Source organism: Amblyomma maculatum, chromosome 4 (assembly GCF_055883805.1).
Source record: "Amblyomma maculatum isolate TAMU_Amacu chromosome 4, ASM5588380v1, whole genome shotgun sequence".
Lineage (NCBI taxonomy): Eukaryota > Metazoa > Arthropoda > Arachnida > Ixodida > Ixodidae > Amblyomma > Amblyomma maculatum.
In genome coordinates this window covers 170127540-170151774 of record NC_139347.1, presented here as the reverse complement: position 1 = coordinate 170151774, position 24235 = coordinate 170127540, and the positions used below count along the sequence as shown (strand labels likewise).

Sequence of the window (24235 nt, the reverse complement as noted above, 5' to 3'; positions counted from 1 at the left end):
CGTCGCCGTAGCCGTTGTCCCTCGTAACCAGCGCCGCAGCTAGGGAACGCCCCCTCCCTCCCTCTTCCTGCGTGGCTGCGACCGCGCATGTTCTCGTGATTGCTGATCGCAATCCTACCCCACTTTTCGCCGTGCGTGTACCCCTCCCCCTCCCCTCTTACGGCGTGGCGGCGACGGTTCGGTCGCCAAGCGCCGGTTCATTATCAGCGGATTGCGGTGCGTGCATCCCAAACCGAAACGCAGACCCACGTTGTCTTGAGTCGCTAGGGGCGCCAGCATCATGCTAGACGCTGCTATCTTTTCTGCTAACACCATGCCGCTGCTAACACCATGCCAATCCCAAAAACCACAAATGCATGTCAGCTGAAAACTGTTGAAAGGTACCGTCTGGTATCCTTATGCAACGTGGATTATGAGATATTTGCGAAGGTTCTTTCTTCTCATGTGCAGCTTGTGGCATTAGTCTCTTCGTCGCGCAACGCTCCTATGGGCTCACTCGCTGCCTCTGGTAACCTCCCGATAATTTAATTGCTCTCTTCATTTCTCCAACAAAACACCTTCCTTCATGACTGTCAAGAACTGTTAGTGGAGTGTTTCTTGAAGGAATAGGTGTGAAATATAAAATACTTTCTGTAATTGTACATGCATGTCTTGCTCGAAATATTTGCCTCAATGTATCAAAAAAGAGCTGCGCTCAAATTTTGCATTAGGAAGAAACGTAAATTTCGGAAAAATGTTTTTCCGTATTAAAATGTTGCCTAATCTCAAAGGCACAAAACGGCGAGGCCATCCACCACATAATTTTTTACTGTAATATTTCTCTCCAGTTGCAACCTTTACCTGGAAGAATTGCTGTTATTTATCGTTGTTCTCGTAGACAGTGAGAGATAATACGTAATATTATTGAGGTTCCCATTTTCGTGCTATTGTGAAGTAAATTTTTTGAAGGCTATCGATTAACTTTGGTTTTTATTGCTAGTGGAAAAGATAGCACGCGATCGACATTTTCCTTATTGTTTCGCATATATTGTATGCATAAAACGCAAGTAAAGCTGAGGCAGAGGCGCCTATAACTGTCTACTTATATGAAGGCAAAATACGGTGGAAGCAGTGAGCTGCCGCGATGAGCACTCCATCGGGATCGAATCCCGGCCTCGGCGGCAGCTTTTCGATGGAGGTGAAAAGCAAGGCGTCCGTGTGCTGTACGGTGTCAGTGCACGTTAAAGAACCCCAGGTGGTCGAAATTTCCGGAGTCCTCCACTACGGCGTCTCTCATAGCCTGAGTTGCTTTGGGACGTTAAACCCCACAAACCAACCAACCAACCATATATTTTGTTTGGTGGCGCGCGCCCGCGTGACCGGTAGCGCAATGCTCTTTTGTACTCTTTATTCGTACAGAAAACTTTAGCGCAAACAAATAAGAAAACAGAGAGATACGACGCAGGATAAGCGCTTGATCTGCGTCGTTTTTATTTTGGCCTTTGTTGGCGCTGTAGTTTCCTACATCAAATATTATTTATGCCATAACTCAAATTATGGTTAACCGAATTCCAATTAATGTTCTTTCAAAGAACTCATTTTGCTTCTGTGACGGCACCTTCTCTGCCCATGCTCTCAGGGTGCTTGGTCACATGGTGGGATAGGAGATTAGAGCATATAATTGGACATAAGTATGTCGTTGGTCATTCATTATTAAAGAGAAGCATGTGACTTTACCGAAGCCTCAGCATTCATGCAGGCAGTGGATAAATATGGTGTAGATGAGCCACATTTGAAAGCACTGGAAGATACCTTCACCGACTGCAAAGCAACCACAGCAACTCTTTAGAAACGAAATAATAAAATTTCAATAAGGAAGCGTGTTAGGCTGCGAAAAAATCTCTCTAGTGCTCTTTATCGCTTGCTCAAAATAAATATTGGCAGGCCTATAATGGGAACCGTTAAAATTAAGGTTTGATGTAGAATAACAACTCAATACTATGAGATTAGCTGATGACATTGGTCGGGTAGGTCGCTCAGTTGACGAATTTCAAGGAAAGATTACTGACATAGAAAAGGCCAAGCAAAATATCAGGCTTAAACATTATTACGCAGAAAACTATACTAATGATCAGCAGCCTCGGTAAGCAACAACAATTTTAAATAGAAACGGCTTTCAGTAGTGCGAGAGTAGACCTACTTTTGACATGTATAGTGGCGGTAGACCCGCACCACGAGGGGAAATAAATAGGATAATAAGACTAGGATGGAGAGCATTTGGTACAGTGCACATGTGTAACGACTAGCAGCTTACCGGCGACCCTAAAGAGGAAGGTTTATAATAGCTGTATCTTACCGGTACTCATCTATAGAGCTGAAGCATGGAGGCTAACGAAAAAGGTTCTGCTTCTACTGAGCGCAACGTAGAACTAAGGAATGAAAAATGCTAGCTTTGAGAGATAGGAGGAGTGCAGAATTAGACAGGGAACAAACTTGAACTAACAATATTTTTATTAAACTCAAAAGCAAATGGACGTGAGCAGGCAATTCGATGACAAGATAACGATTACCTTAAGGTAGACAGAATAGATTTAATGGCAACGAAATGTAGTAGGCGGCGGGAAAAATTATGGTGTCGGCAGATGGAACCTTGGAAGTTAGCGCATTTGAAATTGGTGCAGCTGGAGAGGGTGGTGCTTATCGGGGAGGGGGACATTGGGAAAAGCATCTTCCAAGCACTGAGTGTATATAGACGGCAGATGATGCCGATGTCATTACTTCGAATTCCTAACACTGCTTATCATCCAACTTGTAGAGAATGCATGCTAACTGAAAAGGGAAATAACATTGTCTAACCTGGTACGTCTCTCAAGAGCACAATCGTGTGGCAATTTTGACACAACGGAAGGGCAAAGCTGGGGCTAAATTGGATTTTTATGGATGTCGTCCGCCATCGCCATCCCTACGGCACCTGCTCACAACACCAACGAGAACTATAATAGTAATAATGCCGATCGGTTTTTCGAGTAATGGTGCTTGTACGCTTTAGCCTTATTAAATTCCTCAGATGTAGCTGCCATTTTTGTGCACGTAGAGAAAATAGGACATGAGAGATCATTAGTCTCGCGCTACCGCTTACCGCTGCTGACTACACCTACCGCCAGCTACCGAGAGCAGCGCAAGAGGTGACTGGGGCTTGCGTGGCGAGTTCGCCGGTATTTCAAGGGCACATGACACCCTCTTTCGCCCTTGGGGTGATCTGCACATTCGTACTGAGGCTCGCGCGTTAGCCGTAGACGGTAGCGATGAGTGGTAGCACTAAACTAAACGTCTGTAAGGACTCTGTTGTAGAAAATAAGTTTGTTCCGTTTAGCGAGAACTGTATTCAGAATATCTTGAGATGGTTAGCGCGTGCGGAAGGAGGTTTTAGAACACTGCAGGAGTGGAAGGAGCACCCGTCGTTGAAGCCTCTGTGGCGCCATTTAAAGAGGGGCATGAAAGCGAGCCAGCTGCCGCAGTGCGCAATCGCTGAGCGCACGGAGACGAGGTTGTTCAACCTCGCTGCGTGGAACACGATCAAGACAAGCATTGCTGGTTAATGCACTGCTTATGCTGTAAAAACCATGTGATAAAGACACTAGGAGTCACATTTGACAAATTGTGCTCGTTAAAGCTGATTTCGAACTGGTCGCGCATTCATGCAGCAATGCAAGGCAGCGCTCCTTGGTTTGGTTTGGTAAAACTTTATTTCCCACAGTAGGGGTCCTGGAGGACACTCGGCTAGGCGCCAGGTGTAGAGGGCAGCTCCCACGTCGGCACAGAGAGCCCGAAGCTCTCCACCGCCGCGCGGGCCTCCTGGACAGCCCGAAGCTGATCATGTAGTAAAGCAATTTTTAAAACTTTGTCCCCACGTTCCTTGTTCTTGGCGTAGGCATCGCTCGATGCACAACCACACAGCATATGGTTTAAGTCTACACGGTCACTGCACCGTTCACACACATGTTGTCCGTCGTAGTCTGGGTCGATGTGCTTCATGCGCCAGGGGTTAGGGTATGAGTTCTTTTGGAGCAAGCGTAACTTGACTGATTGGCTGCGGGTTAATTTCTTATCCGAGAGGGGAAATGCTCGTCTACCTAGATAAAAGTGCTTAGTGAGCTCGTTGTACGTGAATAATTCATCTCAGTACTCGATATGTGGAGTAGCAGGGGAAACCGGAGGGACGCGGTCGATGAGTCCTCGCGCCGCCTCGTGTGCGATCTCATTGAGATTCCGCCGGCCGCCCCCTAAGCTGCCCATGTGTGCCGAGAACCATACGGTGGAGTGATCGGTGATGTTACTTCCGCTTAAGATCCGTAGCGTCGTCTTGTCTATCCCGCCCTTGGCGAAAGCTCGAGTGGCTGCTCTAGAGTCGCTGTATACAGTTGTGAAGTCCGAGTCTTTTAGAGCTAGTGCTATCGCTGCGGCATAAATGCGCGTCCATATAGCGATTGTTTGTTTTCCGCAATATCCCCAAAGGTTCCTGAGGCATGAACACTTTGAACAAGCTGTTCCGCGTGAGGCCGTGCAACTAAAGGGTGGAGACCGTTTGTGTTCGGCTCATTTTAATCCATAATCCATAATCAGTGTACAAAGGGCACGGTTGCACATACTCTCTGCTGGCTCTGTTATTCCCGGGGCGGATACAGGCGCCGGTAATCAATATATAGAATCAGAATAGATTCTTCGTGGTCTTAAAATATAAATTGCTGATAAATCTGCTCACAATTGTTACAGGAAGCGTATACAGATGCTACACTCGAAACGCCGTCACTATACCCCAAAACTGAGAAAAACGCGTTTGAAAAATAATGGAGGCTTTGTGGGATAGAAATGAGGCTGTGTAGTCTTATGTCGCGCACGGCAATAACATGTAAGGTAGGATGTGTGGACAAGTGGGGTTATTGATCGAGTAAGGGTGATAAGGTGGAGGCAGTTGAATTAAGGATACCTTGAATTATATAATTGGTGAACTAGTGAGGAGGGACAAGGGCATATTACATTTTAATAAGCGCGAAAACGTTAGATTAGGGCGGATTAAGTTGGATTAGAGTGGCAGGCTGGATAATGGCAGTTTACCAGGGCTTAGGCTGATTACTTTTTATCAGCTTAGAATATGGCAGATTACGTTAGATTAAGGATGATTACGCTGAATTAAAGGCGACTAATTGAGATTATGTTAGATTATATTAGATTAATGAAGAATTGTTTTCGCATCCTTAGAACGTAAGCAGCAGCTCTCTACTTTAAAGGAAAGTATTATATAATTGGTAAGTATAAGTAGACAGATAAGGGGCTACGTCAGTTGCAAACAGAATTTGAAATCATTCAGACAATTTATTTGAAAACACAGCAACTACTGCTAGAAATGCTGAGCATATCCCCAGAGCAATATGTTTTCGCAGTTGAATCAGCATCTGATTATTATAATCCTTGGAGAAGCTTGCTTACAAGGATTGCAAAGATATAGGGGAGCTCCCCTCTTTATGGATCACTGCCTTGTCGTGGCGGAGGGGCTGTGAAACTCGATCAAGTCGTGAGCTCTGCTGTGTAGGGCCACCCAAGATAGACAGGTCACGGCAGAGAGTTCTGACAAAATGTGATTCACTGGAGAAGGTAATGACAACCCACTCCAGTATTTCCAGCGAAGAAAACCCTATGTCCAGTCACACTACCATAATTGATATGGCGCCGGAAGGTGAGCACCCCAGTTGGAAGGCGTCCCACATGTTACTGGGGATTAACAAAGGGCGATTCCTAGTAGCTCCAGGACGAATGAAGCGGCTGGGCTAAAGCCAAAAGGACGCTCAGTTGTGGATGTGTCGGGGAGCGACCGGAAAGTCCGATGTTGCAAGGAGACATATCACATAGCAGCATGGAATATAAGATCTATGATGCAAGGTAAACTGGATGCCATCAAGCGAAAAACGGACAGATTGAACATTGATATCTTGGGTATCAGTGAGCTCAAATGGACCAGAATTGGAGAATTTAACTCCGGCGACCATTATGCCTTTTATTGTGGGCACGAATCCAAGAGAAGGAATGCGGTCGCTCTCATAGTAAACAGAAGAATGGGCAAAGCAGTGCTAGGGCACAACTCCATAAACGACCGAATGATTTCACTTCGGATCCAAGGTCACCCTTTCAACATAACAGTTATCCAAGTCTATGCACCGACCACTACTGCTGAAGAAGCTGACGTTGAGAGATTTTATGCGAACTTACAATGCCTTTCAGGCCGCACCGAATCATTAGACGTCGTTTTTCTCATAGGAGACTGGAATGCTAAGTTCGGGAGTGAAGAAATATCCGGAATTACAGGCAAGTTCGGTCTTGGTGAGCCAAATGAAGCTGGGCAGAGGCTAGTAGACTGTTGTCAAGAAAACAACCCGACCACAGGGAATACTCATTTTCAACAGCACAAGAGGAGCCTGTACACATGGACTTCACTGGACGGTCTGTACTGGAATCAGATCGCTTATATTCTTTGCCAGCAGGAATGGAGAAGCGCTATACAAGCAGTAAAAACAAGGCCTGGGGGCGGTTGTGGCACCGATCATCAGCGTCTTGTTGCAAAATTTAAGCTTCGATTGAGGAAAACACAGAAACCTAGAAGGCCTTTCAGGTATGATCTGGATCAAATTCCATTAGAATATGCTGTGGATGTGAGGAATCGATTTCAAGAATTACATCTAAAAGACAAAGAGCCCGAAGAAATGTGGACTGATATTCGCGATATAATACAAGAAGTTGCTACTAAGGTAATTCCAAAGCAAACGAATTGCAAGAAAGCAAACTGGTTATCTGAAGAGGCTTTGCAAATAGCTGAGGAAAGGAGGATGGCAAAAGTTATGGCGGAAAGAGAAAGATACAAGGTTCTCAATGCGGATTTTCAGAAAATAGCAAGGAGAGATAAGAATGCCTTCCTGAACATACAGTGCCAAGCAGTTGAGGACAACAGCCAATTAAGGAACACAAGAGCTCTGTATAAGACAATCAAAGATATCAAAGGAAGCTTCTGTGCTAAGCTGGGCGTAATAAAGAACAAACGAGGCAAGGACCTCACTGAAGCCTCAGAGATAAAGAAGAGGTGGCAGGAATACACAGAGGAACTGTACAAGAAGGACCCGGATGTGCAAACCCAACATAAGACGGTTGTGATTACTGTGCTCGAGCCGGGCATCCTGAAGAGTTACGTTGAATGGGCCTTAGCCAGCCTTGCTAAGAACAAAGCTAGCGGAATTGATGGTATTCCAGCTGAGTTGCTTCAAAACCTCAACCACGACGTTGTTAACATTCTGCATACATTATGTCAGAAGATTTGGAGAACTCTGCAGTGGTCACAGGATTGGAGGAAGTCGGTTTACATCTCCATTCCAAAGAAAGGCAGTGCTAAAGATTGTTCCAACTACCGCGCGATCGCGCTTATTTCGCATGCTAGCAAGGTGTTGTTGAAAATCCTCCTAGGTAGGCTGCAGCAGTATGTGGATCGGGAGCTTCCGGTCGTGCAAGCCGGGTTTTGTTAGGGCAGAGGAGCTAGAGACCAAATTGCCAACCTTCGCTGGATCATGGAAAAAGCAAGAGAGTTCCAGAGACCCATCTACTTCTGCTTTATTGATTATGCGAAAGCGTTTGACTGCGTAGATCACAGCAGATTGTGGCAAGCTCTCCAAGAGATGGGAGTTCCAATTCACCTTATCTGTCTCCTCAGGAACTTGTATGAAAGGCAAGAGGCCACAGTCAGAACTGGGCATGGTCTTATTGATTGGTTTCCGATTGAGAAAGGAGTAGGGCAAGGCTGCATACTGTCGCCCTGCCTATTTTAATCTATATGCAGAGTGCATCATGATTTCACGGACGGCTGGTCTGGACGAGTCTTCAGCTGGAGTGAAGATTGCTGGAAAACATATCAACAACCTTTGATATGCGGATGATACCACTTTATTGGCAGAAAGTGAAGTGGAACTCAAGAGACTTCTGATGCGCGTACAAAAAGAGAGTGCGAATATTGGGCTTAAACTGAACATTAAAAAGACGAAGATCATGGCGTCTTGCCCTATCAAGTCCTGGAGCATCAAGGGACAAGAAGTGGAAGCTGTGACAGATTTTCTCTTCTTGGGCTCCAAGATTACCTCGGAAGGAGACTGCAGCCATAAAATTAGGAGACACCTGCTTCTGGGAAAGATAGCAATGGTTAGCCTTGACCGCCTAGTAAATGGCAGAGACATTAGTCTGCCAACCAAGATCCGTATAACCCGTGCTATGGTCTTTCCAGTTGTGATGTATGGATGCGAGAGTTGGACTGTGAAAAAGGCTGACCGCCGAAGAATTGACGCGTTTGAATTGTGGTGCTGGCGAAGACTCGTGAGAGTTCCTTGGAGTGCCAGAACATCAAATCAGTCGATATTGTCGACCGTAAACCCTGACTGCTCATTGGAGGGTCAAATTCTAAAGTTAAAGCTCAGCTACTTTGGTCATCTGATGAGAAGAGAGGAGTTGCTGGAGAAAGATTTTATGTTGGGAAAGGTTGAGGGCCGCCGGAGAAGGGGTAGGCAGCGAACGTGATGGTTAGATGGCATCCTCGAGGCACTGCAGATGATGTTATGTGATGTTAGGAAGATAGTGAGAGACCGGAAAACGTGGCGTGATATGGTTCATAGGGTCACGAAGAGTCGGAAACGACTGAACAACTGAACTGAGCTGAGGGGAGCTTCACGTAAAATCAGTTTTCGTCATGCAACAAATGAGAAACTGAGCTCCGTCCTTTCAATGCTTAACATAGTTAGGAAGCAATAAAAGTTCAGTATGCAGCATCAGATCATGGTATTGACAGCGACTAGTGTCACTGTTTGTAGTTAAAAAATGAATTTGTGTAACAATGATGTGCATTGCAGTTAGTGGCTTCATCTAAATTATGTGAATATTGATGAATCATGTATCCTGAAAAGAAAACCTTGCCTTCTTTATACTTCAACGAAGTAGCACTAGAATATTGTATTTTTTTTACTATTCTATTTGACAGCGTTGCATCACCTTGCAATTTCAATAAAAAGTGTCTTGTAGCCAATAAATATAGATTGTTTGCCGAAATTGCCTTACGTTCGCATTCATGTTAGCCGGGTTGTATAACAGCGCGTCCTACCACAGACAATGTTCCTAATTGATCATCTGGCGTTTGTTTCTTAGCAAGTCACAAACGCTGGCTCTATAAGCGTGATGGTCAGGTTTTTTATTTACAGTAGTATGGTGGTTCTTGTTGTGAAGCATTGGAGTTATTTTCTTCCTCTTGGCTTTTTCAAAGTACTGAATTCAATTGTTAATCAGGTTGCATGCACTGATTTTTTTCATGCTTTGAAGTACTTTTATTTTGCTAACTTACATAACTGCTCGCTGCGACATCTCAAGTGAGTGCATTAAAGAATATGAAAAAAGATGAATTGCTGTGCACGATGATTACCGATGAACCTTGTCCTAGGACACTTTCGGACCACAGGTCGCCAAGACCCGATACCTGAGGCCAAGGCACGCACCGCATGGCATGGGCAAGGCAGGATGCCCTGAAGTGTAGCGGCGTCTTGGGTCATGGGGTCTTTGGTCGTCATATCTGGTCAGTGGGGCCCCCATCAGGTCGTTTGGTTCTCTCATTGTGTCTTGCAATCATGTGTGGCGTCTCGAATCAGTCTCTCCTTCATCGTGTCTTGTGGTCGGGGCGGAGGGACGGGGCGGAGGAACAGCAATGTATTGCTGGGTCCGGCAGGCTGCGGACCAGCCACGCGATGCTTCCTGACCTTCAGCCGACGGCGCAACACGTCGCAGTACGTCGAAGGTTCGGTTCTAGATGAAGGGTGATAATGGCAGACCCCGCACCTCCACCAAATGTTACGAGGCGGCAAGCTGATGAAAGGAGACACATGTCCGATGGCGATGGTAGAAGACGTTTGATGAAATGTTAGCGGGCCTAGCGCGAGCGCTCCTGCCCGCGTCACTGCCCGCTCCTTCCTCCTTCCTCATCCGTAACAACATTATTTTCTACTTTAGGCCGCAATGGTATATTTTATTCTTTGGAGGAAGCTGCAACTCTAGCTGAAGTGGGACTTGGCAAACACGTTCATCTGCTGATTCTCACGTCATGGGACCGATCCCCATCGAGACTGAAATGGAGAGAACTTGGCTGTACAAGTTTGTTAAACGGGGTTAGACAATGATGACCTAGGTTTACCTATTCGTCGAGATAAATTCAATGATATACGACTTGAAGTTGCAGCATAAAGTTCAATTTTAAGCGTAATTATAATCATCAGGTGTTGGGACCTTGGTGTATTGTAGTCCCTAGTGAAAAATGCAGTATAAAATCTATACAGGAAATCCAATACAGGTTTATTGCACAGAATCTGGGATACAGGATTTTGTGCTAATATAGGAAATTCTTGCGCTGCATAGTAAAGTCCGGAACAAAACCGCACGGAACTCTGATATAGGAATTTCCTGTATGGATGATGGCCCTCGTTTAGGTAAAAAAGCACGTCGCTAAGCTGGACAATGCATGCAACAAATATAATAACACTACATTAAAAAAATAGGAATAAAGACCTACAGCAACAAGCCTGAATTCGAACTTCGGTCTTCACGCTTTTGAGGCGGATGCTTTAATCACTGCACCACGGTTTTTTTTCTTTATTGCCTGACTTTTGCAAGACAACACAAACACGCACAAGACATTGATATAATAAGCCTGCCAGGGGCTGGCTTCGTCGTTCTAAAATTTCTTTAGATCCATAGAAGGTTCTACCTTTGGCAACCACTCAGGATTATTATCGACAAACTTCCCAATATCGATAAACCAATTGACAGCCTCGCGGAAACAAACTCGTGCAGGACGCGCATCAGGATCACAGTGATATCCTGCCATGCGTGAACGCCGTTTACTGTGGAGGCCCATTAGCATGATTAAATCATATGGAACCCCCTACTAATTTTGCGTGGGTGGGCTATGGTTAGAGCGATTATATTTTTGTACATGTAAGTAATTTTCCCCTTTCGCACCCTGTATCGTTTCCTTAGGCATAGAATTTGTGGCCATAATTCAATGATCGCCCTTTAAACGCTGAATATTTTTCAGGCAACCACGAGGGTTCGCCAATGTCCGTATCTTTATAAACGTCGCTTTATTGCAGGCAAACCTCACGCACGATGTCATAATTTACTCTTGCTGATGCGTGTTGTCATCGTCTTCAAACGCTTGTAAGTTTTTCTACACATAGAGATATCCGGTGCACTAATACTCGTAATACTGCACGTTTTAGCTTCACGTGCTGCCAGCAAAGCAGCGGCGTTAATGAATACAGTTCCGGCTGAGTGGTTTCATATGTAAACATTCGAGAAAGCGTCGCCCGGTGTGCGGCTCTCTGTGCATTTTTCGATGGTCGGCGATGTTTCTTTATTTTTTCTCGAGCATATGTTTGGCCTCTCTAGCGAAACGATACGTTCGTGCTAGCACTTTCGCGTTGAAGGCGGCAGGCCTTCAATCGCAGATATAAAGGTGCACCGCAAGATCGTACGAGCTGCAGCGAGTGTTGCACGCGCAAAAGCGACGCAATATACGTATACGTACTAGCGCAAATTTCGACGGCTTCATATTTACGAGGTATTTTTGAAACGACGTGTGCTCTTTATACAAAGAATAGTTTTATAATATGTTTGGTTTCACACTTATTTCTGCGCTGGCGCGCTCCGGCACAGTCATTGTGTTTGAGCTTCATCAATCGACCCGGTTTCTGTTCAGTAACTTAAATACTCTACCCGTTATTGTTCCAGAAATTACGAATTCGTCAGATTTCTTGTTAATTGATACAGGCTGAACCGAAATGAAAGTGCGCGAAGTGGTGGTTCTGGAAATTTCTGTATGGGCCGTGGCATTCGTTTCTGAAAAAAGAAAAACGTGACGCCAGGGTAGAAAAAGCATGCATAGCTATGAAATAATATGACTACATTTGAAAAGCAGAAAAAATTAACTCTTCAAAAGAAGAAATTAAAACTTCACAGTTAGCGATTCGAACTTCAGTCTGCACGATCAACAAACATTCACCCTAACCACTACACCACAGATGTTTTTTTTTTCTCTATTGCATGGAAAAACTTCCATAAAAAGGAACAACTCCACTTACTTAAACATGTCCATGTCTAAATTTACCGGGCTGCTTAATACGAGCCCGTCATATCCCCAGCCCGACAATGCACAATCATCAGAACATCAAAAGTCTGGGAGACATACACATGCGTCTAGATACGGCATCCAGTTTGGAGGTTCTTCACGGGCAGCATATACACTTCTCACCAAAGCACACTGCTCCCGAAACACGGATTTCGACGATCTTGGTGGCTCTGCATGCCTGTCGATCATGCGGCTTTTCCAAAGGCTGAACAGTCCCATCAACACAAATAGATCGTAAGGCACGACAGAGTTTTTGTCAGGAGGCAAAAATCTAATTGTATAAGGCGTAATTTCAATGTCCTTTTTAAGAGTTCTTTGTAGTATGTCCCAAAAGAACATAGCATCACGGCACAGAACAAAGCAATGATCAATTGTCTCAGGCACGTTACAGAGACGACAATTTACCGACCAGGGCACAAACATCTCCTTATTGTGAAGAAATGTCTTGACAGGCAACGTCGCTGTATGTAATTTGAAAAAGAACGTTTTTGCAGCTGCCTGAATGCACATTTGCCTAACACGCTTTAGAACAGTGGTGTCCAAAAACCCCACATAAGGCTGCCGATACAACGGTGTAGGGAACAAAGACTCAGTGAGAGCCCGGGTCATCTGCTTTCTCGAGAGGCTATACAGGTAATCTACAGAGAAACGCACAGTCAGAAAATTGAGTGTCAGCAACCTCCTTAAGGAATCCCCATAAACGCCCCTCACGAGCCTGCCCAGTTGGTGCGAATAAGTAAGGCAAATGTGGACTAAGACGCCTAATGAGCACAGTTACAAGAAACGGGTGGTTTGCCGATTTGAAAAAGAAAAAACGGGAGACAAGTTGATGCACAAACAAGTGAACAAGGCCCACTCCACCAGACTCTAAGGGAAGAAACAAGTTGTCACGCCGCATGGGCTCCCATTGAGAGCGCCACACAAATGTTGCAAATATTCTGTGTATAACTTGTACTTTGCTCCTCGCACAATGCAGGACTTGAAGGACATACGCAAGCTTTGGAAACAAAAATATGTTACAGACCTGTGCCCTAGCAAACACTGAGAGTTCCCTACCCATCCAAGACTGCGTTTGTCGCCGCATAGGTACGATTTGTGAATCCCAGTAGGCTGCGCTGTTACGAACTTGGTGCAGCGGAACCCCTAGGTACTGAAGAGGACTACAGTCCCAGCATATGCCTCCAAACTGGCTTGGTCTAGTGCCCCAGTGTCCCAACCAAAAACCTTTGGATTTATCTAAATTAAGGGCCGCGCCTGATACATCGCAGAACTGTTCAGTCAAGTGTAAAGCCTCAAGTACACTCCTTTTGTCAGAACAAAAGAGGGCGATATCGTCCGCGTAAGCTAAAATCTTAACTTCACATTAAGCCAGAGAGAAACCACGGATGGCTGCACTGTTAATTACACTGAGACAAAGGGGTTCCAGATATAAGCCAAACAACAGTGGAGACAGTGGACATCCTTGACGAACAGATGATTCCAGTGGTATTGGTTTCGTTAGCTCCTGATTAACAATTAGTCTTGTATACGAGTTCATATAGCACAGCCTTATGCCTTTGAGCAAAACGTCACCAATGTTTGCATTCTCCAAGACCGCGAACAAGAAATTGTGCCGAACTTTATCAAACGCCTTCGCCAGGTCAATTTGAATCAGAGCTACTTGGCCTGTCTCATCTGATACTGTCTCGATTACTGAACGTGCAATATGGATGTGTGTTTGAATACTGCGCCCTCTGATACCACATACCCGATGCGAACCTATCAAGTCCATGATAACCAGCTGCAAACGAGAACAAAGGACCTTGGCAAAAATTTTGTAATCAACATTACAGAGGGAAATTGGACGATATCCTTCAACAGTTTTCAACCGATTAGTATCTTTGCTTTTGGGTATTAATATTGTGTGGCCTGAATAGAAAGTGGGAGGCAGGAAACCCACATCATAAGATGCTTGGAATACTTCCATCGAAACAGGCGTTAGGCAAGGCGAAAATGTTTTATAAAATTCGCTAGTAATACCATCTGGGCCAGGAGATTTCTGGTTTTGAAGGTCTGAAATGGCTGATTTAATTTCTTCCAAAGTGATGGGTCCCTCTACTGCAGCACATTTATCATCGTCTAGTCGAGGAAAGTTCTCAAGTAAGGAATTATAATCGAAACCCTGATTTGGATCTTTACAACTGCCGAACAGCTTTCGATAATAATCATAGAAAGCAGCAAGAATACTAGGAACATAACTATATGTGTAACCACCATACTGCATTTCCAATATTTCCTTCGTAAGAGCATTCTCTCTTTCATCACTGAGGGCCCGACGTGAAGGTTGCTCGTCAAAAAACCTTCGAGTCCTAGATCTTATTAGGGCCCCCTTGTATCTTTCCATCGCAATTTGTTGAAGCTCTGCCTTTACGTTATTAATTTCTTCAACATAGGCACCCGGGCTAACCCTCTCTAGCTCATGTAGCTCAATTAGAGTGCGCCCAAGCTCACGAAGGTAGTGTCTCTTTAAGAACGCGATTCTTGCAGAGGCTTCAATTGCTAAGTTTTTGGTTTCCTGTTTGAACAAGTCCCATTTTTGAAAAACTGACAGATCATGGCGTGACCATATGTATTTCAAACAAGTAGGTACAGCACGCTTAAAGATTTCATCTGAGAGCAGACAGTTATTCATTTTCCAAAGTTCCCACCGAGGGTGAAGTATCTGCCGACTGTACCTCCCTACCTGAAGAGACACCATACAGTGGTCACTGAAGAAGATGGGCCGCACCCAGTAACCAAACAAATTTGCTAACATGTCTGCAGAAACATAAATTCTGTCAAGGCGGGCATTAGAGGAAAACTGAAAATGAGTGAAATGAATACTGTCGCCTTTTTCCTGCCCCACATCCACAAGGTTGTATTCACAAGCCAAATCGTTAAGTAATGCAGCACTAGGGTCATATCTCTTACATAATGCTGATCGGTTCTCATCCCTACAAACACAATTAAAATCTCCCAACAACATAATTTTGCTATCTGTGCACAAATGATTAACTAATGAAAGAAAAAAATGCCTTCTGTCTCGCTGTTTTACAGGGGCGTAAACACAAATAATTCGCCACTGCACACCTGAGATTGTGAGGTCACAGCATATAAGTCGCCCCTCGCCATCTATGCAATAAGACATGGCTGTCATCTCTAGTGTTTTGGCCAGGAATAGCATACACCCTCCGGACAAGCCTCTAGCGTGGCTAACAATAATGTTATATTCCGGCAAAAACGGCTCAAGAGCAGCTTCCGTCTCTTCATCGGAGGACAACTTTGTTTCCTGAATTGCTGCTACAGACACACTCCATTTCTTTAACAGATGTCTTAACTGCTGCTGTCTCCGACGATTACGCATACCCCTGACGTTAAGGGTAGCGACTTGATATGCTGCGATTCTAGCCATTTTTAGTACTAGTCCTTTTAAACATCATCCCCTGGAATGGGGTGGCCCGCCTGCAAATTGGCGGCCTTTCGGGCAGACATCGCCCTCCTCTTTAAAGTCACCCTTCCTGTGGCATCTACACAGTGTGCCTTCTGGCCAGCACCATCGATACACACCTCATCATCTGCGGGACGCCTCAAAGGCACTGTGTTGTCCATGTCCTCCTCTGAGACACTCAAGGCTTCGGCCCACGAACCTGATTGGAGCCACACTGACAGCCGACAGAGAACCGGACGCACCAGAGATCGGCGCCACAGACGGCTCACTGTTACCCTCCAACGACGAAGGAGAATCAATGACGAAGGAGGATAGGCGAGCATCCACTGGCAGTATCTTCTCCATTGACTCCACAGGAGGCATATCCAGACGTCCTTCAATGACAGGTGGTTCTTGGGCAGCAAGCGCAGCACTCTGAGTGGCACTCACAGGCGGGCCCGGCTCCGGCGGTTTAGGCTCTGGAGACGCTGGTTCTTGATGGCCAGTCACTGCAGATTCTTCTGAGTTGGTGAGAAGTGCAGAAGGCTTCTGGTCCCCATCAATTTGAGGTTCACGACATAACTAACCAGTTACATCAACAACCTCTGACACATCCATGATATGTTCGGACGTCACGTCATCTTCTCGTGACCACTGGCCTTGACGCAGTCTATCGGCATAACTTAATACACAGTTCTCCACAGTATGGCCAAAGCGCCGGCACTGGGTGCATCGAGGCGTTCGGCACTGACGCCGTACATGACCTACCCGGCTGCATCGAAGACACAGTGGAGGTCTCCCTGAGATAAGCACTAATGCCTGCACCCCATAAACATTAAGAGTGTGAGGAATTGTACTTGCTGACACTCCGTCCTTGAGCGTGAGGGAGATTTCACGGTTCGCCGTTTCCATGTGCTCCATCCCTGGGCACCGCCACTTTTCACGTTCCACAGATTGAATCGTTCCATAAGGCTCGAAAGCTTCCACAATCCTCCGGTGCTCCATATAGCGTGGAAGCCAAAGGAGCTTAACCTTGACATTCTTTGTATCCGGGTCGAACACCATGCACCGAAGTCCTTTCACAGGGAACTCTGCTTTGTTAATTAGCTCCTGCTTTGAAGAACTACTCTCGCAGGTAACCATCCACACGTGGCTCATTTGGTATTGACCAATGAACAAAATTTCCCGGAGGTCCAAAATCTGTGCAAGTGCGTCTCGAAAGTCAAGTGCTCGGTACGGAACCCTTAAGGTCGGCATGCAGGAAAACGGTATTAAGGACAACATTACCGGTGGGCAGGCGTGGAAGGACAACTTTGTACGTTTCGGTAGTGTCCTGAGGAGTCGAAAGACCTCGGCCAACGGCCGATGCGCTGTTTCCAGCAAGCAACATTTTCAGGCTCAGCCGCCCAGAACGTTCTTGTGGTGTTTGTGTTTTGTGGTGGTTCTTCAACCACCACAAAACACCTTCAAAACCACCTTCAAAACACCACAGATGTTTTATCTTTATTGCCTAATTTATTATGAGATTTACACATAAAGAACATTATTCCGCACACACACATAATATTACTCTACTGGCTGAAAGGAGGTTATAATTCTTTTTATGTAGTTGAAATTGCTTTTTGAGGGGTGTAGATTTAGTGGTCGTAATTCACAGATCGCCCTTTAAACACGCTGAACCTTTTTCCTGGCTATCACGAAGGGTTATCCGTGTCCCGCATCTTAACAATACATCGCTTCTTGCCGGCAAACCTAAGAATGTCGCAATTTACTAGAGCTGATTTGTTTTGTCATCGTCTTCGAACACATGCAATTTTTGCTCCATACAGAGATGTGCAGTGCACCAACATTTGCAATACTGCTTGTTTTAGCTTCATCTGCTGCCAGCAGAGCAGCGACATTAATGAATTCACTTCCGAATAAGTGTTTTGCATACGTAAACACCCGAGGAAGCGAGGCCCAATATCCGGCTAATCTGTGCATATTTCGATGGTCAGCGATGTGTTTCATTTATTCTGGAGCGCATTTTTATCCTCAAGAACGAAAAGCTACATTCTTGTTTTCACCTTCGCGTTGAACATGGCAGATCTTCAGCCCCAGATATGAAGATGCACCGCAAGATCGTACAAGCTGCAGCTGCTGTTAAACGCGCAAAAGCACCGCGATGCGCATAGCATGCACATCCACGGCATCCTATCTTCTAAGTATTTGTGAAAGAGCGCGTATTCTACATAACAGAAAATTTGTAACGTATGGTATGCATGGTTTCATGCTTATTTAGCGCGAAGGCGTGTTTCGATGTGGTCATTGTGGTTGCCCTTGACAATCCACCCGGCTTGCGTTGAGAAACAGAAATACTCTGTTCTGTTTCAGTTTAATTCATGATGGGTTTGTCCGGCTTCAGTTAAACAAGACATCATCTGTCCGGTATAAGAGCTCCATACAGGACAGGTCCTCCTTGTTTCAAATCCATGGGGGACTGGAATGTCCATTTGAGACGCATAGAGGAATTATTATGCCGTGTATTAGCTCCGTATTGGACCGGACCGTCCGGATTGTGATTCATACCGGACATAACCTATCTGCTATAAACCTGTTTAAGCTTCATACAGGATTGGTCACACCGGTATAAACTTTATGCGGGATAATACAGGACCGGTACTCTGATATTGTATAGATTATTAAAAATCCAGGTGGTTCAAATCACCTAGCTCACCTGATAGTCCACAGCATTGCATCTAAACTTCAAAGCCCTTTAAACACTTGAAACACACTGAAAACGCCTGCGAACAGCGCGTTTGGCAGGCCACTTCATGCCAACCTCAAAATTGCTTTACCCCAGCCCATTGGCCGGTATACGCGACTTCCACTCCAGCAGTTTTTTTATAACGTCCTTGGTTCTGAACAAAGAAATGGCTGCAGCTTGGTGTAAAAGCTTCAAAACATAATATCCCTCTTGAGGCCAACCTTTCTATAACAGCGATTCTTTAAGAAGGAGAAATTTCGTTGCAACTTATGCCAACGAATATCTTGAGCTCAAACTAATGCATTCTCTGTGACCAAGTGAATTGGTACTGTCATTAAATATTTTTCTGGCTTTTGTTTGGCTTCATTTAACATTTCAATTTAGCATTTCTCCTCTGATCCTACCAAATACATGAGAATCGGTAAGAAGAGAAAAAAACTACTATTCTGAAATATTTCCGCCAAATCTTCGACGCCAACAGTAAAGAGTGTATCCTTTTTCCTGTAAACAGAAGCTCCCTCCTTCCTAGAAGCGATTTATGATACAGGATGTGTTCCTATCCCGATGGAATTGTCATGCGATTGGTGGTGATGAAAGCAGATTTCTTATTTTTATTCTAGGTCAAGCCTGACAGGACCTGTCTATGCCCGGGAAAGCCAAACATGAAGCGAAAAGATGGCACATCCTGCAAGGTGCGCATACGCCGCTTAATTTCTTTGCTGGTGTGTAGCACATCTGTTTGTGCTATTTTAAAACAATAACTGAAATATTCTGCTGAAGAATTCCCGCAGTAGCGGATGGCTCTTTTTAGAATGTGTGAGGTCCACAAGTCATTCCAACAGCCTATTGACTAAAAAGCACCTTTACTCAGCGGACCGGCACAGGGGTATATGCAATAATCTATTAGTTATTTCTCAATCACCGGCCGGGAGCGATCGTGAGACGGCAGCGTTCTCAACTAGACACGAGATAAGCCATCTTTTTGCATAATCGCAGTCGGAAAAACTTCTGAGCTGCTTCAACCCTATACTACATATTTTTGAGTCAAGAACAAAACAGCGAATAAGGTCTGGGAAAGAAACACGGGTGAAAAGAAACAAATGGGAATCACGAGTTTTCCTATGTTCCATGTAATGTAAGAGTGGTGTACAGGATTCTGTTATCTTGTGATAAAGTGTATGTGGGTAAAAAGGTTTGGTTTCGTTTGTGGGGTTCAACGTCCAAAAGCAACTCAGGCTATGAGGGATGCTGTAGTGGAGGACTCCGGAAATTTCGACCACCTGGGTTCTTTAACGTGCACTGACATCGTACAGCACACGGGTGCCTTGCATTTCGCCTTCATCGAAAAGCTGCGGCCGAGGCCGGTATTCGATCCCGCGCCCTTGGGAACAGTAGTTGAGCGCCGTAACCACTGCGCTACCCCGGCGGGGTGTGGGACGGTCAAGTGTATTAATATTCAGTTACGAAAACACGAGAGATCATTAGAGAATCATAGAGGCTCTGATCTGGTTGCGCATTTTAAGGGGTGTGATGGCTGCAATCCTTTTCCACCACAAACAGATATTTTAGATGCCCATCCGGCACAGATTAATCGGTAAATAATTGAGGCCAGACAAAATATGCGATTAGGTGCAAGCTGAGTTAGTCACCCCTCAGTCTCTTTGACAGATAAGGAGGTTGGGTTTCATGAACGTGACATGTGTGGTGGGTCGTCAATACTTGGTATTTGTTTATTGTGTGGCATAGTGCGGCTTCACTTGAGTTTTTATTCTGTTTTATTTTTCTTCCTAATTCAATAAACTTCAATAAAAACGTTTTATTTAAAAAGCTTGAGTTGCGAGTGCGCCTGTCCTATTTGCTTCTTGCTCGTAGTCCTCTTCTTTAGAGCTGTTTATTCATCATGCCTCCGTACCAATTTGCCCAGATGTCTCTTCTATTACTGTATATACATCTTCAACGATGCCTTTCAGCAAATGTTCAACTTCGTCTTCTTCTGACATTCGTGGGTTCACCACTTTGTAAATTTTCAATATTTCCTCAATGTAGGTGGTACAAGTCTCACCAGGTACTTGGGCTCAGTGCAGCAACGTTTTCTCTGCGCGTTCTTCTTTGCAGCTTCATCGCCGAAGCAGTTTCTTTCCTCCGTGAAACTGTCCCAGCCAGTCAGTGCGTCTTGATGATTGTCGAACCAGATCAGGGCGGTAGCTTCCAAAAAGAATACAACATAAGCCAATTCCACAGTGGTGTCCCATTATTTGTACCGCCTCACCTGCTCGTAATGGTGAGCCACTCATCGATGTCTTCATCAAATTTCCCAATGCAAGTCCGGGGCTCACGATAATGCTGCCAGTTTTGCTCACCGTTAGTGGCGTTCGCTGGGCGCTGCCTTCTTCAGCCATATTCAAGGGCAGCGGTGGTAAGCCAGCGAAGCGGAGGCTTTGTCAAAGGACAGAGGGTTCCGTCCTGGGCTAATCCGCACGTTCCACCAAACTGCTACGTACTGAGTACGTAAAGGCGTTTATTCGCCATGAAGAAAGCAAGCCTCGAAGGTCCAAAGGGCTCTACCCTCCGACCCTTAGCACTTTGCAATATTATTACTGGGTGGCACGCTGATGAAAACAGGAGAATGATGACCGAAACAATACGTGCGATGACGAAGATAGATGATGTTTAATAAATGTTGGTGGGTCTAGTGCAAGCGTGCCTTCCAGCGCCACTGCCCGCATCTTCTTGGTCTGTAACATTAACATTAGCCAATGGCACTCATGGCATGACGATGGGCGTGACTAGATGTTTGTAGATAGAAAGTGAAAAACGAAGGCAATGGCTTGCACGATGATGATTATCAGATGAAGCCTTGCTCAGGACGCTTTCACTGCACAGGTCGCCAGTGCTATTTCACGGCTGAGTCCCAGGCACGCATCAGATAACACTTGCGGGGACGATGCCTTGATGTGTATCGTATCGGGTTGATCGGTTCGTCGGGCAGACGTCTCGAGTAGGTAGGATTGGAGCATGTCATCATGGTCCGGCCGCAGAGGAAGACGAAGCCTCAACACGCCTGTCAAGTGCGCCCAGATTGTTCTTCGTGGCTACAGTACTGCAGGCTCAGAGGGTCCTGTAAAATATACTTCTGGAGACTCGACAACGGTTCATCTCTCAAATTTGGTGACTCCGGGCTTCGCGTCTTCGCCCTCTGCTCCAGTCTTGCGCTTGCATCAGACACTTCGATAGGCATACCAGCACCCGAACCTCAAGATCCCACCTATCGTCTCTCATTTCAACCATGGCCACGGATCCCTCAATCATGTACCTTATCCGTCGTCTCACATGGCGTCTCCTAATGAGTCCGCGGTCTCCGCTCTCAAGCTCCCGACTTCTGGTCATCGGACTTGGCACTTTGGTTCTGCACTATGGAGGCCTTGATCCGCCAACACCGTGTCATTCCGCAGGTCCCAATATTCGACCACGTGATTGCCGCGCTCACGCTTGCAACTGCTGCTATTTTTCGCGACGTCCTGCGCTCTCCGCCTTCCGGTTGCCCTTACAGTCATCATTAAGCGACGCGCATCCAGTGAAATTCTGAAGCAGAGCCGCGTCGTCTGCAGCAGCTCCTTGCCTCAAAAAGCTCGCAGGTCGAAATGCTACCGACCTGTTGCGTCGCATGACCATCCTGGCTGAAGACTCCGCTGCTCCACACGACACCGAATTTCGGCGGGAACTCTTCCTGCAGCGCTTCCCACCGCAGGTGTACATAATCATGAGCGTTTCTTCATCTCAGACACTAGAATTCCTCGCTGCGGTAGCAGATAGGGTCTCGGACACTGGTTTTCCCACCGTGGAAGCAATTCATCGCCCTCTTACTCCTGAGTTGCCAAACGCAGCTGCTCACGATTGCTATGCCCGCCTCACCGATGCTAATGAGGAGCTCACTCGGCAAGTAGCGTCGCTTACACCTGAAGTTGCAGCCCTTCACACTCGCTAGCAGCGTTCCCCATCTCCACATCACCTTAGCAGGCCAAGTACTCCTGGAAACAGTAATCCGTCCTCCAGGACCTTTAGGTACCACCGCCGCTACGGCTCTGGCGCACCCATATGCAGCCAGCCCTGCTCCTCTGCGGGAAACGGTCCGGCCGAACACTGAAGGAAACCGGTGTTTTTGGCCCACGATCCAGTCGCCTCTTCCATGCCACTCACCATATAACTGTAGTATGCTACCTAATAAACACTGTTGCCGAGATATGTGTTCCGCCTATTTGGCTGAGCGACGCCGTCCTTCAGACTTTCCACCTTTGACCGCAGTCAACAAATTGACCATATGGACATACGAACAGAAATCGCTGACTCTTGACATCAGGACTCCGCTATACCTTTCACTCAATACTTGTCATCGCGAACGTGCACTCGCCAATCATCGGCGCTGACTTCCTATGGCACTACAGGCTCCTACTGGATTCTGAAACGAGCCTACCCAAGTAGCATACATTACGTGGCCCGCCTGGGGCCCGTATGGGCAAGTAACCACAATAACACCCATGAGGACCCCCTTTAGGGACTAAGCGGGCGAACCCAATTTGGGCTTGCCCCTGCTTTTTCCATTTCTGCGTCATACAGGCGTGGAAAGGGCTAACTGAGTACATATTCCCACAACTGGCCCTCAAGGGTCCCGCTCGGGGAAATTTAGGGCCGATGTAAAGAATATTTGGGCTTTGTGTAGGAAAAGCCTGGGCTAATCTAATTGGGGCTGCCCACTCAAAAGCGCAATAGGTCCCGCATGGGCCGCGGAGGGGCTAAATACGGGTAGGTACGCGCGTTGCTTACATGGGACCATTGAAGGGTTCTCAACGGAAGGTCAAGCGGAAATGTAGGCTTCACGCAGAGAATTCCTGGGCTGCCCTAAATGGGGCTGCCCTCTAAAAACTTAGATGATTTCCGCATGGCCTGTAGCGGGGCAGGAAAGGGCTCCTTCTCGCGTCTGCCCGCATCGGTCTCTTGCGGGGCACTTTAGGGCACATCACATGCAAATGTGGGCCTAAAGCGAATAGTAGACGGGCTAGCCCAAATGGAGCTGCCCGCTCAAAAACTAAATAGGTCCCATGTGGTTTCCATTAGGGCTGAAAAGCGGGCATGCCTTCGTCCCGCCCACATGAGTACTTCTTGGGTTAAGTGCGGGCCAATGCAACATATATTCGTACTCTACGCTGTAAAATTAAGATAAGTCCAATTGAGGCTGCCCATGAAAGGCCGCAGTGGGCCCTGAATTGGCCATAGGCGGGTTTACCGCTCTGACACGTCTTCACCGTATATTTCAGGCACCATTTGTTTTACGTAATTCATCTTATACCGGCCGCTAATTGCATCTTCTGGATGTTTAACATAACCATTCTATGCATATCCATATCATGAATAAAGGCTATCTAATTTTAATCTAACAACTACGTTAATTATGCAGTATTGGCAGACAATATGCAGCAGTAACTGTTCCGCTTTACGAGTATGTACTGAACTACCTCAAAATGTTTCCTGCGCCATTATTATTCTACACACACCACCGAAATAAATATTCAGACAAACAATTGGGGGATGATGTGGGCCAGCCCACATAATTGTAGTGAATTAGGAATATATTTCTCTTATGTTACTGAGTGTCGAATACAAGATAAATAAGTAGTACTCGATGTTTCACACTTAATGAACAATAGAACTTGGGCAGCCCCGAAAATACCAGATTCAACCCATGAGGGCAACGCGTGGGCGAGCCCGGAACGGAATGGCCTCCGCAAAGCCCGCTCCGGAACAATTCAGGTATTAGAAG

General features: G+C 46.0%; 1 protein-coding gene across 1 annotated transcript in view; it reads left to right on the top strand.

Moving 5' to 3' along the window:
* LOC146193476 (uncharacterized) overlaps positions 1-24235 on the top strand; it is a 157076-nt gene that overhangs the window by 63638 nt on the left and 69203 nt on the right. Inside the window, exon 4 of the mRNA XM_084602781.1 lies at positions 19041-19112. Within this exon, the coding sequence (XP_084458907.1) occupies positions 19041-19112 (72 nt within the window). The remainder of the gene's footprint in view (positions 1-19040; positions 19113-24235) is intronic.